The sequence below is a fragment of the Sander lucioperca genome, chromosome 15 (assembly GCF_008315115.2).
Source record: "Sander lucioperca isolate FBNREF2018 chromosome 15, SLUC_FBN_1.2, whole genome shotgun sequence".
Taxonomy (NCBI): domain Eukaryota; kingdom Metazoa; phylum Chordata; class Actinopteri; order Perciformes; family Percidae; genus Sander; species Sander lucioperca.
The window spans coordinates 20,537,756-20,554,846 of NC_050187.1; the positions used below are offsets into that span (position 1 = coordinate 20,537,756).

General features: G+C 40.3%; 1 protein-coding gene across 4 annotated transcripts in view; it reads left to right on the top strand.

Annotated features, from left to right (window-relative positions):
• Window positions 1-17,091, top strand: part of LOC116054388 (serine/threonine-protein kinase MARK1-like) — a 31,032-nt gene that overhangs the window by 11,079 nt on the left and 2,862 nt on the right. For 2 of the 4 annotated variants that reach the window (XM_031305922.2, XM_031305931.2), the window contains exons 4-16: window positions 7,314-7,362; window positions 7,959-8,024; window positions 8,382-8,452; window positions 10,068-10,124; window positions 10,291-10,527; window positions 12,829-12,948; window positions 14,043-14,142; window positions 14,281-14,393; window positions 14,480-14,684; window positions 15,405-15,586; window positions 15,824-15,915; window positions 16,064-16,204; window positions 16,403-16,654. In XM_031305922.2, the coding sequence (XP_031161782.1) occupies window positions 7,314-7,362; window positions 7,959-8,024; window positions 8,382-8,452; window positions 10,068-10,124; window positions 10,291-10,527; window positions 12,829-12,948; window positions 14,043-14,142; window positions 14,281-14,393; window positions 14,480-14,684; window positions 15,405-15,586; window positions 15,824-15,915; window positions 16,064-16,204; window positions 16,403-16,654 (1,685 nt within the window). The remainder of the gene's footprint in view (window positions 1-7,313; window positions 7,363-7,958; window positions 8,025-8,381; window positions 8,453-10,067; window positions 10,125-10,290; window positions 10,528-12,828; window positions 12,949-14,042; window positions 14,143-14,280; window positions 14,394-14,479; window positions 14,685-15,404; window positions 15,587-15,823; window positions 15,916-16,063; window positions 16,205-16,402; window positions 16,655-17,091) is intronic. The other 2 variants (XM_031305940.2, XM_031305946.2) reach the window with 1 other exon arrangement.

The following is a 17,091-nucleotide window of genomic DNA, read 5'->3' on the forward strand; positions in this document are numbered from 1 at the left end:
ACGAACTTCCGTCAAATTTGAGATTTTCTCTGCAAGTCAGTCTGGCCAAGAGCCCATTCAAGCCCATTTCCAATTTTTCCAAATTGAGGCACCAATCACAACCGTTGAGGCGGGCTTTACACGATGACGATAGCGCAGCTTTTTGTTTACGTTCAACATAAGGGTCACTGAAGCGCAGCAACCCGTTGATGCCGCTGTAGCTGCTACGTCACCCGGATCGTTGGTCTGATTGGTTGAAGGACTATCCAATTGCACCCAGAGGCATTTGAGCGGTGTCTGTTGGTGACGCCCCTTTCGAAATGAGCTGCGAATGAAGTTTGCCCAGACCCACTCTCAGTTACAACTGAGAAGGGTCTGGTGTCAACCAGGCTACTCGATGAGTGTTACTGGAGGAAATGAATTCTGGGCTAATCAAACAGGGTATAATTGTTAAAGGGCGTTGTTAAAGTGAGACAAATGAAAAATTTGGTTCTTGCATTTCATATTTCTTATAAATCTGTAAAACAAGACTATTGGGGCATTTCTAGCATGATTCTGCTCCCGACATTGTTCTCCAAGAGCAAATCTGTAATTGTCTTGTATCTTAATGGGATCCAACTGAAATTCTTCAGCCAATCAGTGCAAAGAAGACACTGTGAGAATTTCAAGCTCCAAAGTTCTGTACTCATCTAATCTGACTGAGATACATTTCATTGTGCAAGCTCTTTTGTCAAACAGCCTATTGTTGTGCTTTCTTATCTGCACACGCACACAGTGGGGTAATGAACATTTAGAGGCGTGTATGTGTGTGGCATTAAGATTCTGAACATAAACTGACTTCACCGATTTGGGTCTTGTCTAGGTCATGAGTGGTTACGCACCCGATGGGTCGGGTTGTCCGCTGCTTGGTGATGGGCAGGGCAGACGTATCATGTGAGACTGCAGACCAATCAGGATCTCGCTGATCAATTATTCAGTGAGCCTTTCAGATGTCAACTGCAGTAGACCTGAGCGGGTCAATATGGAGAGATCTTATGGCTTTTCATGGGGGATGAGCTATTATCATGCTATATAATAGCATGTATGAACGTTGATGTTAGTGTCTGCGTGTGCATTCATGTGTTATATCTGGTTTGTGTATCTGTATCTGAGTGTAGACATGTTATCTATGTATGGTGCTTATATATAGTTGTATATTTTAAGGGTCTTTGCTCTGCACTATAGATTGCTATATGGTATACATTAGTGCCATCTGCAATGCAGAAGCTCGTCTTTAAATGCAGCAGTAGTCTCCTGGATTGAATCGATTATCTCATTGACTTAGAGTGTCCTATATGCTATCCTTGTGAAAGCTCTACTATGGATGCATTAAAGGGACCATCCACCTTAATACAGTTTCTGCTTGGTTACTCTTGTGACATTGGCCAAATAATATCTAGGAGGAATGAAGTGGTTCTCATTCCTGGTGTTTGGGGTTCATAGTGCTGCTGGTTGGCCAGATAATTGCAGTTAATCGCAATGATTTTCATGTTGGATGGCGAAGTATTTAAAATCATAAAAAAAAACAACTACACTGTACTGTACAAATTTGTTGTTCAGTGATGTCAACGTCTCTAGCTCAGTGTTTTTGCTTTGGCTGCTTGTTTTGTTCATGTCTAGCAGTCTAGACTGAATTTGACTACGTTTCCTCAGGGTGTCATGGGCTGCTTTGCTTACTCTGTTCCAATCGTGACCTTCACCTTGGGAAAGTAGCAAGAAAGTTTAATAATGAATGGATGTAAAACATAAGGACTCCATTACAAATTCTGTTATAGGTTAAGGTTAAGGATTTTACCCCCTTGACAAAGTAGTCATTGTAGTTCTGCAACACAGGTTCTTGGACAATAAAGTGAAAATACCACAGTGTACATTTTCATGGTTAAAAATGCCATTCTGTGTAGCTGAGCAGGCTATTTCTAGAGGCGAAAATAAACAACAGACAGCCATAATTATTGATTCAGTGACTCCGGCTTTTTACATGCATGAAGAGGATTCTTTGGTGCATTGGTTGTCTAAGATGACCTTGTCTCCTTCTCTTGCTCTGCTTTGGAGTTGATTAAACATTTTGTACTGAGGGTCAGGAAAGGGCGCTGTCTGAAACGTCCATTGTGTCAAAAAAAGTGTCAAATTGGAGTGCTGTCCTAGTACCTAGTACTAAGGGTAAGACCTAGAGAAGAATTGAACCATGCATACAATTCACCATACACTGTTATAGTACAGTTTTTTATTTGTGACCCTGTTCTTTTTGACAATGTGACCGAGTGAGGTTTCAGGTGTTTGATTTGGCTGCATCACTCTTCCACTTACTGTTAACAGCGACTCTTTCATGTTAGCCCATCAAAATGCCACTGATCTCTCTCTTTTTATGGTCTCAGACGAGCCACGCTGTGGGTGCACCATCTGGCACTGTAGGCACAGCCAGCGCTCTGGCAGATCCTATATAGCCACAAACACATTGATGCATTCCTGTACCTGTGCACAGCCATTAATTCACTCATATACACATACAAACATCCTCTAACTTATCTCTGTGTAGGATTTAGAGTGGAGTTCACCTCGCAGAGACGAAGAGATTAAACCCATCTTAAAATCTCTGTTTTTTTCACTTATTTTCTTGAGTTTATCTTTGTCAGTCTGGTGCTTCCCTCTGATTTCTTTTTGATTTTACAAAGGGGTTAGCAGAGCCCAGCATGAGTCATGAGGCTAGAATGAAGCTCCAGTCTCTTCCTTTATGGCCCATTGGCGCTCTCTGCCCTGGTGTGACTTTGTGGTGGTTTCACTGTAACAGGAAATGAGGTTAGCTGAGCTTCCAAAGCACCTCCTTAGATCTGCCACAGGAAATTCATCACATGTCATCTGTGGTCAGGGTTGTTGACGTTGTCAGGGTTTTTAGGCATTTTAGCCCTAAAATAGACCTCTCCGTTAATCCCCTCTTTCACTGAGCAAACACTGCTCTCATCCCACCATCCCATTGCTTTCTATCTCTTTTTAATCTGTAAATAAGAGTTTTCATCGCTTCAACAATGACATCAACGACATATTAAAGGTTATATAATTGACCAGTCAGACATGATAGATGTGCCGCTTCAGACAAAATTAAAGCCTTTGCTGTTAAAACGCAAGACACATTCGTATTTGGAAAAGGTCGTGCCGTTGCGCAAAACAGGCCGCAAAGAGTAAATTAAGCGACAGAAACACTGGCAGCTTCTCCGGAAATTAAAATCTCTTTTCTCCACTTTGCTCAGGTCCACTGTGCTAACCTTCAGTCTTACTATCTTATATCTTAGTGTCGTGTTTTAAAGGCAATCGGAAAGCGTTTAGGACAACATACTCTGACTCTGTTTGTGCACTACTGTATTTGTCAGTTGCAAAAAGCCCACTGTGGGGTCAAGCTCTTTTAATGGCTATTGTTTATGTCTGTCTTGCGCCTGCCACTCTGCATTAGCCAATGAAATGCTGCCGAGCCCATAGGCTACAGGAGCTTTGGTCTTGTTCAGATGAGTGTAATATGATTGGACAGACAGCACTGTTGTCCGAGCTGAATCATGAAATAAATCAAATGTTGAGGCTGCTAAGATATGCATGCGTTTACATGTTCATGGATGTATTTTTACAGTGCTGTCAAGGCTTTGATTAAGAGTTAAAATTGTAAAAGAGAAGTTGTGCCTTGGTGTTGTGGATAATAAATATGAGGTGGCAGAGAGAGATAGAGATGGGGGTTATTTTCAGCACCTCAGGAGTCGAGGACAGGACAGCTTGTCTGAATGTCGGTGACACTTTCGATCCCTCTGTCTGTCTTTCTGTCTCTCACTGTCTTCCCTCGATAAACAGCAAGCAGTGGTTATTTACTGATATGCGGTTTTGAAGTACTATTCTTCCAGGCTACTCTCATCCTATCAATAATCTCCATGTTGAATGAGCAGCTGTGCTGCTGTGACTGAAATAGTCCAGCCAGTTCCTGTAAGTGTTCCCAGTCTGATATCTGCTGTTCTGCTCCTTCTGCATGGGAACTTGGCTGTAATTAAGGCTAGTTTGCTAGTTTGGGAGTCTGGGTGCCCCTGGGTGGCTGGAAGTAGGTCACTGGCGCAGACTACTGAGGTTCAGGCATATTCAGGGGGGGGGTCATGTTTGTGATAGACATTTTGTTTTTTCAGCTATTCTTGTAATCATTTTCTTCAATCACTATCTCAATTTATTATCTGAATCAACCATTTTGATTCATTTTAGCTTGAAAGAAGGTAATTTTGCTTCAAAGGAAGTTGGCCCAAATATTCAGTACTCGCTCACCTTCTACCATACAAACGGCTTTATGCCACGCCGTGACTCACATGTGTGACTGTAGATATTATTGATATTAATACCAGATCAAAACACGCATTATCTTCTGACAGCCTCCATGGTGGCTACACCCCTATTGAGCTTTTATTGACCGGTTTGTTGCTGTCGTTTTCCACAGCCCTTCTCAGATTTGTTCTAATTTTTGTTTCCAAGTGGCTGCACGCGTGCTTCCCATGTGAAGGGCTTTAGGGCAATGACGCAAACAAGAGAGAGGGAGAGGGAAAGAGGTAGAGAGGGGAAGAGATGGAGATAAAACACTGACTCTTTAGTCCATCACTCATTCAGAATAATAAAGAGTCCTGTCTTGACGGATGTGTCACATGTTAAACCACGTGAGTGGATGGGTGCATATCTCAGGCTGGGACTTATATGTTTATTCTTGTGTACTGCAGGACATCTTCTGGTTATTGTGTCAGTGTGTTTCCACTCTAATTGACTTTGTTACCATGAGGGAACTTCTCAGGCCAGCATAGCAGCTGATGAATATGGAGCAGGGTTTGCCACACAGGAGAGACTTGCTATTCTGAGCCACTCAGGAATGGAAGATTTCTGTTGTCAACAACATGGTGCCGTAACAAATTCAATCTACAAAATCTGCATGCACACACATTTCTTTAAAATGTCAGATTTAAAAAGAGACAGATTACTTTATCAATCCCAAATGCAAATTGCAGTGTTGCAGCAGACAAATCACATGTAAGAACTTCAAAATAGTCAAATAAAAACATAAAGAACTAACATCTTAACAAGAAACTTAAAACTATACATATATATATATATAACTGCAAACTATATGCAATGGTAGTACCTGTTAATGTACTAGGTTAATAGGTCGTACAAGGTTAGTGCAACATATGCAGTTACAAAGTATTAAAATGAACTGCAAGGTCTGATTAAGAGGAATCGGTAGTTATGCACAACTGCTCTCTGTTTCTTCAAACTATGACTACATTATTTTTTAACTATGACATTATTCTGTTTGTAACCCTAACCCAGATTTTACCCTTGAACCGGTTTACACATAACACAGGTTATTTGCATTTATATCTTATTTATTCATTTTATATGTTTCTTAATGTCCTCAAATCCCATGGAAAGACCAAAAACTAACAATGTGTTAATCAACCTATATACTTTTTGACTTACCTACCCTGTATGTGGCACTTTAGTTTCTAATAAAGATTTAACTCTTTAAAACATGTTTAAAAAATTGAAACCAGCTGGGCACTGTAGAATGTAGCTAACATTACTCAAACAAGAGTAAATTGTGCAATCCTTGTGACAATTCTCAGCTGCTGATTAATACACATTTGGTGCTCTAGTGAAACTAACAGCAGTAGGACAGTATATGTGGGATTGATTCAAAATAAACTACAGTGTCCATGTTCATTGGAATGAAGGCAGATGTCACACAGTGCAACAATGTGGCTCACTGATGTGTTATGTCAGACAATACTTCTTAATAGGAAAAATATCTTTTTTGGTCTTATTCTTGTCTTTTTCTGGGATATTTTGACAACGGGAAAAAATATAGAAACCTTATTCTTTAAGCCCTCTGCAGCAGCTCGGTGTACGCTGTATGTGTGCTGGGTCTAATGAGGTAAGAGGTGTCAGAAAGATAGAAAAAGAGAGGCAGGAGAGCAAGTAGAGACAGAGAACAGGGCAAATAATTAAAGTGAAAGAGAGTACCTGCATGTTGTTGAACCAGACTGTAGCTTAGAGGTCCCTTGGAGTCGGGCCTGCTCAAACTGATATAATGGCTGTGTTTGATGCCCTAGAAACATAGACTATCCCAGCACTTATGTAAGACCTAAAAGGCCATTAGAAAAGCTGTACACACACACACACACACACACACACACACACACACACACACACACACACACACACACACACACAGGTATACACGCATGCATACACACCACATACACATGTTTGATAATGACTTGTAGAGTAATTGTCAAGTTTCTCTTTTTAAAAAAGAGGACAGGAGATGAAAGCAGCATCGCTCAGGGCCTTTTTGCTTTATCAAAGTGGTCAGAAAATGGCAAAATCTGTGTTCTGTCTCAGGTAGCAGTAGATGCTGAATCCCAGTTGAGCGAATTTTGAAATTGAACACTCAAACAAAGCCTTCACACAACTGGGAATCAGCAGAATGTAAATGATTCAACAGCACCTCTAAGTGGCTGCAGGAGCTTGTCTGACATAAACAGCCACGCCAAAATTGAGGAGACACCGCTTTAAAGGATTGTAACTGAATTCTGTCGTTTCTGACTCCACATTCAGCTGTTATAGATGGTGCTTGGAGAAAATAGACTGGACAATGATTTTCTTTTTAGTTTTTTTTTTTTTTTCTCATAAAGGCTGGGTAGAAACTTTCCCCGTCTGAAGTAAAGAGAGTCTTATCATAATAAAACTTGTAAAGGAGCTTAAGTTCTGCTTTGTTTTCTAGAACTGCAGGACAAAATCATTAATATGACTTTGCTACTCTTTTTTTGCATGTTCATACTAAGATGATTACATTAGGCAGCCAATGCCTAACTGTCTGTAAGCCTGTGTACTGCTGCTCTGCAGTGACTGGCTATTGCATGCTGCTGACTGGGTGTTTGGAAGGCCAGCTGGCCTGATGGTTGGACTGCAGCGTGTCAGTGGAGTTGTAATTCTGGTCCTTATCTGTGTAGGGCAGGGTTTAGTGCAACATTGTCACTGCATCAGTCCTATTGCTTTACACAGTACAGTAGTCCCATGATCCTCAGTCCCTGTCATGTTCCTCCAGAGCGTGATCCAGTGTCAGATATACACACTTTAGTGCTTTGGACTTAAATGTGGCTCAGTTCCCTTCGCTCAGCTCCCTAATGAGTGCTTGATAAAATTTTCTAATAGTGCTTTCCCAGCAGAGACAGAGCTAACACTCAGGTTTGCCATGTTTTTAGACGAATGTCCCTCTGTCTCAACAGCTCTTCAGGGAAGTCCGAATAATGAAGTTACTGAATCATCCAAATATAGGTAAGTTCAAACAGGAGCCTGCAGCAGCTTGATGACATCTTAGCAATAATATTCCCATTTCATTTGGATTAGTTTTAGCAATTAAACCAACACCCAGCACAAAGCTAAACCAGTATAACTTTTATCAAAGAAATTATTATTATTATTATTTTAAAAAGCACAACAGTTGATGCTATTTGGTTCCTTGCTGCTGCTTTTTTTTTGCAGTAAATTAATTTGATTTATTTATGTATTTTTGAGTGGGAACCTCTGTTTTTCTGTTCTCTGATTTCTATTTTCTAAATTCCCTCTTCGACAAAGTAAATACCAAAAACGAAGGTATGACCCAATAGTTTGAAGATCTTAACAGTAGCAACAGCTTCATGAAAATGCGTGACTTCACTTCATATTTTTAGAACTTATTGGCTTCCTAAAGTACTAAAGATTTTATTCAGACTCAGATATCCATTTTAATGCAACGAGGAAACTCTAAACAGACTGGTAAACTCAGCTAACACCAATGTTGAACCTCAATTGGTAAAAACTATGTTTTATAAATATATAATTCATTTGATCTCCCCCTTCTTCTCTTTCCTTTTTTCCAATATCTCCTGCAGTGAAATTGTTTGAGGTGATTGAGACGGAGAAGACACTTTATTTGGTGATGGAGTACGCCAGTGGGGGTGAGTGAAGCGTTAATGTCTACCACTAAATGTGTGACATCTGGTTTATTTTGTGAGTGTATTCCTGCTTGTTATTTCCACAATATCGGTTGTAGAGCAATTTAATAAGCTCACATACAGACAAAAACACTCAGTAAGGTGTTTTTAAGGTAATGTAATTTGAAGCTGCCTCTAATGTAATATTCATATAAAAATCTGTAAACTATTTAAGTGCAAACCATGCCATTTGAATGCTTTTATCTAGAAAACTTTACAACCAGAGTGGCTACATGATTATGGTCACCCTAGTTGTGATAATGGTAATATAAAATGAGAATATACTGATTGATAATTGTATATTTCCTTTCTCTACTCCAGGAGAAGTATTTGACTATCTAGTGGCTCATGGCAGAATGAAGGAGAAGGAGGCCAGGGCCAAGTTCAGACAAGTGAGTCATCAGTATCGCAGTGCTCGCACTTCTGTCGTCATTCCATTTACTGTTTTCAGAGGGAAGACTGCATGCACCAAGATCAAGCTTCGTCACCGACTGCAGAGGAAAGATGGAGTGTAGATAGCTTGGCCTGAGAGAAGAGGGGGGTTGAGAACAACTTCCTTATACAGTACATGCTGCTCTGACACCTAGTGGTGCTACAAGAGCAAAAAGGCATCTACAGCAATTTATGTAGCCTATTTCATGCTTATATGTACATATACTATGAAAATTTACAGAATTAGACCAGTTCTTTCACATCCACAGCGTTAGCATATTTAAAATCCCTCATTGATGGTCAGAGGAACTGTGTGTGACAGTGTGGGCAGCTTGCATGTCTCTGTGTTTGTCCTAGTACAGATAAATCAACATTCAAAAAGGTAAAAGTGTTTGTGCATGTGGCTGAGACCAGGCGAGTTGGCGGAACTGTGTTTTCTATTTGATTGATGCTTTCCGGGCATATATTGGTGAAATTATAACTGTCAACTGTCATAGAAACTGCTTCCTGTGTGTCACACAATTACAGTGGCTTTGACATGAGACATTTGGGCCTGAAAAATCACAAAAATGTGCTTGCATGAGAAATGCAGTTCATAGACCTCAGATAAACATTACAATAGCCTCAAACATTTCCTGTTTTGGAAGCAGAAACATATACCATTCCCCCCTGTCTTCATGTAAACCAACTGGCAGAAGTTTGTTAAATTGAATGGTATTGCCATTAGCATTATGCAAGGTAAACGTTAGCTGCCGGAGCTTTTGGACGTAGAGGACATAATCATCTAAATTCTCCTGTTGCGTTGACAGTGAATCTGAGTAATTAATTGACTTCAGTTTAGACTAAGGTGTTTGCTTGATGAGGATTACCTATTTTGCTTTTCTTACCTGTGAAATAAATCCCATGATTAACTTTTTATTTGGATGCTGAAACAGTCTTGCTAACATGAAGCTAACGTGAAGCCTTGCTAACCTGAAAGCGCTCTTGTTTGTTTATTGCCCCACAGTTTGAGATAAAACCATATAGGGTTATAACCTTGCACAACAATTAATACTTTTATTCATATTTGGGATTTGTGCTGTAGAGCTGCAGTGATTATGCAATGAAAATGAATTAACAATTATTTTGATAATTGATTAATCGCTATTTTTCAAGCAAAATTGCCAAATGTTTTCTGGTTTCAGCTTCTCAAATGAGAAGTTTCTCTGTTTTTCTTTATCATATATGACAGTAAATTGAGTATATTTGGATTTCGGACTGTTGGTCAGACAAAACAAGTAAATTGAAGAAAATTTCTGAGAAATTTTTAATGGCCCTTTTTGACCTTTTTATAGACTTAACAATTATTAAATAATCTGCACATAATAAAAGTAATTGTTAGTTTCAGCTCTTTTGTTTCCATGTTTTTATGTCTTTTATACTTTTTTTTTGTACACCTCTGTCACTTGTATGTTCTATCTTTGAGTAAATAACTATGCAACAACTGTTTTGAAAACTGCTATACAAAGAGTTTTCTTTCTTAATATTTAATACACCTGTGATGTCCTATGACTTGTGTGTATGTTTGTATTTCAGATTGTGTCTGCAGTGCAGTATTGTCACCAGAGGAGGATAGTACACAGGGATCTAAAGGTGAGGATCTAAACTCTTATTTTCTCTGATATCTGATTTCTTATTTGAGTAGTATCCATATCTGGAATGTATATCTTGGAAGAAGCCTCTATAATGAACTATGTTCTGTCAGTGCTGATACATTAACAATCCACATGATGAGTTGCCTCATCTCCCCCCACCTCAGGCAGAGAACCTGTTGTTAGACGCAGATATGAACATCAAGATAGCCGACTTTGGCTTCAGTAATGAGTTCACTGTGGGCAGCAAGCTGGACACTTTCTGCGGCTCCCCGCCGTACGCTGCTCCAGAACTCTTCCAGGGAAAGAAGTACGATGGACCAGAAGTGGATGTCTGGAGCCTGGGGGTCATCCTCTACACACTGGTTAGCGGATCACTGCCCTTCGATGGACAGAATCTAAAGGTGTGCACTTGGTTCTGGTTCTGGGATGTATCACTGGTTATGTTTATGTAGACAGTAGAATGTATTGCTTTACAAAGGTCGTACACAGTTCTTTACATTAAACTTTGATAATGTACCTTCTGATTAGCTATACATAGTCTATATCCTTGACGTTCCACTTCCAGGATTGCTCCGTGGAAATTCCGCCGGATTTCACTCATTTAAGGCGGATATCTGTTGCCTTGGTCTTCCTTTGTGTTGGCATTTTAAACTGGTTGTTTTATGAGTACTATGGTTAACCTTTTCTCAGATCTCTGCAGGGTAAATCCAGACAGCTAGCTAGACTATCTGTCCAATCTGAGTTTTCTGTCGCACGACTAAAACAACTTTTGAACGTACACGTTCCACCAAAACAAGTTCCTTCACAAGGCTATTTTGCAGAGGCGCAAAATTGAAAGTTATTTTTATAGTTTTATCACCATGTTCAGTACATTACATTACCAGCTAACAAACTGTAGTATTGCTCTTATATTCTGTTTGTGATCACTGTGATAGTTATTTATTACCCACATCGGAGACCTTTTTTCTATTTGCAAAACAAAAAACTCATGTAATTGTATCTTAACATTGTCTGAAACCTTTCCAACAGACAATCTGACAATCATAACCATATACGCAGACACTGGCCTGGTGTGCAGAAGTGTGACTGTGGGTTTGAATTTCACACAATCATTGCGGGTGTACAATAGGGTGACCAGCTGTCCTGCTTTATGTGGAACTGGCCCACATACTGTATTGAAATGATCTCTTGCATTTTGATTGGCTATAGTTTTCAAAGGTCAAACCTGACAAACATACTCTTTGTCCCACATTTGGGAGTGATGCAAGTGCAACACAACAAATGGCTTTTACAGGAGACTGTAAGAAAGTATGCAGCGTTTCCGCCCCTCTCTGTGATGGCAGGCGTTTTGCCCCACTTTCAAGTGTGGTTGTTCAGAAAAGGTATAAACACTTATTATATTATATTATATTCAGACCTTTAATATGTCCTCCAAAATAGAGTATTAAAGGATGCAGCTGTCTCTTGTAGCAGGGGGAAAACAATTGAAAGTCCCAATAGTAATAGCAATAATAAATGCTACTCTGAGACATTTTTATTAATCAAAATATATGAAGAATTCAGTTTTTAGTCTGAATTTGCATAGACAGCAAAAGCCAAAGTAAATGACAAGTGCAAAATGAAGTGCTACGGCCTGTTATCTCCTATGTATCCAAGCTTCTTATAAGTGGGGTATGAGTCATTCTGAGTTAGGATGTTTACATGCAAAAACCTAGAATTGGGTTACTTGAATAACCAAATTAAGAGTGGAATTTCCTCTCTCTGTCTATCGTTTGGAGTAAGACATTGTAGAGATTCATCCACCCTGCTTTAATAATGCAGCAGTTTTGGAATATTCTTTGACGCTGCAGTAAATCCAGCAGAAAAACTGCACTGGGCTAAGTGATCTGTTGCCTTTTTAAAGCTGCAGTAATCAATATTTTTATATTAACAATTGATCATATAACTAAGTTTAGTGTGAGCTTGTGATGGTAAACCAACAGAGAGCATTTTAAGTGCCTTTCAGCTCTGGGTTTTAGTTTTACGGCGCCCAGCCTTTTGTTTTCAGCCCCAGCTAGGGTTGGGCATTGTTTTTAACAATTCCGATTCTTCCTTTCGATTCCGGTTCTTATTGATTCTTGATTCCGATTCTTTGAGGGGTGGAGTTGAAACGGGTCACATGTCTATTTTCACAAATAAAAGGAAAGTTTTATTTTGAGTCAATGGTGGTTTGCAGTTTTACAGCTTTTTCAATGTAAAATAAAGCCACACTAGAGCGTTGCTTACTGTTCTCCATGGCTGCAACACAACACGCGCCTGGCCGCTTCGGAAACCAAAACCTGCGCATATTAAATTCGGAAGCGATGATTAGATTTAAAACCAAATCCTCTAAACGATTCCAAACGATTCCAATAAAGAAACGATTCCACTTGAATCGTAATTTTTGAAAGGATTCCAAGTAGGAATCAGTTCTCGATGCCCAACCCTAGCCCCGGCAGGCAGTTTCTTTTGAGTAAGCAACTAGCTATTGAATATTATGAAGCATTTAGCAGCATATCTGCTGGATGAGTATATACTGTAGGCAACTGTTTGCTAACACTGTAACAACTGTAAACTGTGATAATGTTTTATGGCTTGGTCCACTGTCTGCTGCTCTTTTGTTGCTAGTTGTTGCTAATTTCTTATTTGTTTACATGTCTGTCTGTCTGGGGCTTGGTGTGTAGGAGCTGAGGGAGAGGGTCCTGCGGGGAAAGTACCGTATTCCTTTCTACATGTCCACAGACTGTGAAAACCTGCTGAAGAAACTACTCGTGCTCAACCCTGTCAAACGAGGCAGTTTGGAGGTATTACCGGCGTTTGCATTGTTGCATCTTCACAGTTATTTGCTCTTCATTCAGAAATGTTTTGCACAGCAGCCCGAACAGACAGTCCTAATTATTGCTGTGCGTCATCACATAATCGCTGCTGTTGTTAATTATAAACCAACAGAACACTTCACTTTACAGTCTGTCAGATGGAAATTTGGAAACATTCATCTGAGATCAAAGAATGGTCTTACATAATTCTTTGATGAAAGCAAGCAGAAATAATAAAGCTGAATGGAATTTGTTGAAGCATTGTAAGTAGGGCTGGGCGATATGGAGAAAATCAAATATCACTATCAATAATATAATATTTTTGACCAAATACCTCGATATCGATACCGTACGATATTGTAGTGTTGACTATTGGTGCTTTCACAAAATATTTACCCAATGAGATTTCAAATAAATCGATGATAAATGATAAATGATAAATAATCATCAGTAATGTGGATATAATGACTAAGTGGGTAAAGGCAAATAATAGAACAGTTACAACAGTCTGGTAAGTTCAGAAAATGACATCACTTTACTGTAATTCAAAACCAGGAAAAGACAACACTTATTGCATATTACGATATCCAAAATCTAAGACAATATCTAGTCCATATCACGATATTGATATAATATCAATATATTGCCCAGCTCTAATTGTAAGAAATAAAACTTGATTAATAAAAAAACAGAATCCTTATGCTCTGCACTTTCACTGCATTCATGATATCAGGAAGGATTGTAGCTTGTTTCTCATTTGAAAACAATATATACAGTAGTTGTCAGTTCAATTCAAGCTCAGGCTGTCCAGAGTCAATACCACCCCTGTACTCAAAACCAGACTGAAGTTCAATAGTAAAGATTTCTCCACTAATAATAACAATTGATCACTGTGTTGTTCAGCCCTGGCTGATTTCATAAAGAAGTCATTAGTTTCTCATCTGTATGTTGTGCCTTTTGCTTTGCACGCAACTGTCATGTTGAACAATTAAAAGACATGAGTCAAGATGTATTATCTGAAATTGCAGTTGATCTAATTGAACTGTACATACATAAACTGTAATTGTCTCTTTATTTGTCAGCAAATCATGAAAGACCACTGGATGAATGTGGGTCATGAGGAGGAGGAGCTAAAACCTTACATCGAGCCGGAGGCAGACTTCAGTGATTCATCCAGAATAGGTGTGTGTGTGTGTGTGTGTGTGTGTGTGTGTGTGTGTGTGTCTGTGTGTGTGTGTGTGTGTGTGTCTGTGTGTATGTCACTCTATGTCATGGCCAGTATACTGACTGTGATTCACGTTGACTTCTATCCGCCATCAGAGCTCATGGTGACGATGGGCTTCCCTAAAGATGAGATCACAGAGTCTCTACAGAGCCAGAAGTACGATGATGTCATGGCAACTTACCTGCTGCTCGGCAGAAAAGCTCCGGAGGTTTGTTTGACGTACATCGTGTTGACATCATCACCAGTAGTTAACGCAAGTGGCCATATCCCTCATCCTGTGTTTCTATTTTTCAGTTTGAGGGGAGTGAACCTTTGACCAACAGCATCCTGGGTCAGCGACAGCGACCGACCAGTGACATCAACAACAGCTCCAGCATTTCTCCTGCCCATCCCAAGGTCACACGCAGCATCTCGGCCAATCAGAAGCAGCGCCGCTACAGTGATCATGGTGGGGATGATGATGGTGGTGGTGGTGGTGGTGGTGTCGTAGAGAAGCCAAGTAAAGTAACCTCATCCTTCCCAGCTCTGAGAGTGTGGCTGGCTGCATGCTGTGTAGGGGGAAGTTGCTCTCAGTCACTGAGGATTGGCCACAGATCAGATACCGGTATCCACCCTGTGGAGCTTTACCAGCTTCACTGGTAAATAGCTGAATAAAGCTGATAAAGCTTGAAAGTTTTCCTTTTGGGAACGATAAATAAAGCACATTTCAACTGTTAGTTTTTTTGTAAAAGGAAAGGATGTACATCAAACCTGGACTAATTTGTTTGTTTGCTTAATGTTTGTTTTCATAATCAGTCTATTCAAATGTACAAATCAGTGACTCAACCTCAACACTGCACTGGTTGTGTAGCAGCTTCCTCCTATGTCATGTGGGGCCATTGTGTCTGGCGCCATCTGCTGGCTGGCTGCCTTCCTGCAGCTCCCTGAGGAATATCACCTCAAAGCATGAGGGGTGAACAGCTTTGCTTTGTACCTGCTCACCTTGGTTTCTATAGCTGTACGGATTCTTAAACAATGTGTTGGTGCAGTGTTCTATTTAATAGATGGGATGATGTGAAAATCCTGGCTTTGAGTGGCTTTGCTTGACGCTATTGTAACAAAGACACTGTCCTTGTTTGCTTGTTCTTTTTTGTCTGAAGATTCCTGATATTGGAGCTGTAATAGTGATATGTCCGTTGGAAAGTGTATAAGCATGTTCTGATACGCGTGTCTCTCCTAGTTGGTCCGTCTGTGCCCCCCGCGGTATCGTACACGAAGCGTGGCCAGGCCCTGAGTGTGGAAAGTGACCACAGGGAGGAGTGGGACGGAGCGCGCCGGCTGGAGCTCAACACTTCTAAAGGAGATGTTCCAGCTTCACCACTGGGGGTGCAGGAGAGAAAGAAAACTACAAGTGCAGTGGGGGTGAGGATGTGGAGGACACTTACACATTACTCGAGGATTGCTCACACATTTCCACATAAACAAATAGGTGCAGGCGGGTCTATATTTTATATAGATATTTCAAGATATATATACATTTTATATTTGTTTTAGATTTTTGTGCCTCATCATTGTTCTATGTTCACTCCTTGAGTGACCAGGCTTTGCTAATACTCAATCTAACATGCTTTATCATGTTGTCTCTCTTTCCACGAACAGACCAATGGATCAATGACTCGCAGGAACACATACGTGTGTGAACGATCCTCTACTGACCGCTATTCAGCTATTCCCAATGGCAAAGACAGCAGGTAAACACATTCACAGTTAACTGCAGGGTGAGATCTAGCTCTCCATGTTCTCTGTGTTTTTCATTCTTGTCCAAGTCATTTTTCTGTCAAATTTTCCAATTGTACAAATGACTACGTTTTGTTTAAATATTTTCATCCTAAACCCCAGTTTAACCGAGGTGTCAGGGAGCACCTCGTCGACTGCAATGAGTTCTACACGACCTCGTCACACTAAGTCCATGTCATCGTCAGGACATCCTTCAAAGAGCACACTGCCCCCCATCGACGACAACACAGAGCTGAAAGCCAGGTGAGCAGCCTGATCATCACCAATAACTGCAGCCATAACGACTGTGTATTTTCGATGTAAAAGTCTATTTGTGGCAAAGATAGTGATGCTGATAGTATGATTCTAAATGACTTCTAAATTACAGTATATATAGCGAGCATGCTGATACAGAATCTTTTGTCACATGTAGTGATTTCTCCTATAATGTTTATGTTGCAGCTCCTCTCCGCGGGGTCCCTCCACCTCTCCGTCTGCACACAGTATTAGCACCCCAGAAAAGAACCGTTTCCCCCGTGGTACCACCAGTCGCAGCACCTTCCACGGTGCTCAGCTCAGAGACCGGCGCAGTGCCACCTACAACGGCCCCCCAGCTTCGCCTACATTGTCCCATGACACAGGGGCTCTTGCTCAGCAACGCAGGGGCACCTCCACTGGGATCATCAGCAAGATCACCTCCAAGTTTGTCCGCAGGTCAGTGAAGCCAAACGGCTGCACACTAGGTTGTACTTACCACTTCTTGTACCTAACAGTTAAGGTATTCACATTCCCTTTGACTACTTTATACTGCCTGTGTGACTAAAGTACTGGCATTTATGAGGGCTTCAGTTTTGGAATTGTTCTTTTGCTACTTAGTCATACAAAGTCATAGATGTCGTTTAATGCTTCATGCTGTCTGAAGGTATGACTGATCTTTGGGTAATTAATAATCACACTAAATGTCAGTTGGATCAAGTATTAGCTCTGCTCAGATTAGGGAAATTCCAATTTAGACTAGTCCAACTACACAATAAAAGTGTTGTAATTATTTTTTAAACTATATGTTGTCTGCTTTCATTGTTAAAAGCTTTCTCTTTACATGCACTCACAATATGAATCTAATATGCTTAATATCTTATTCTTAATATAGT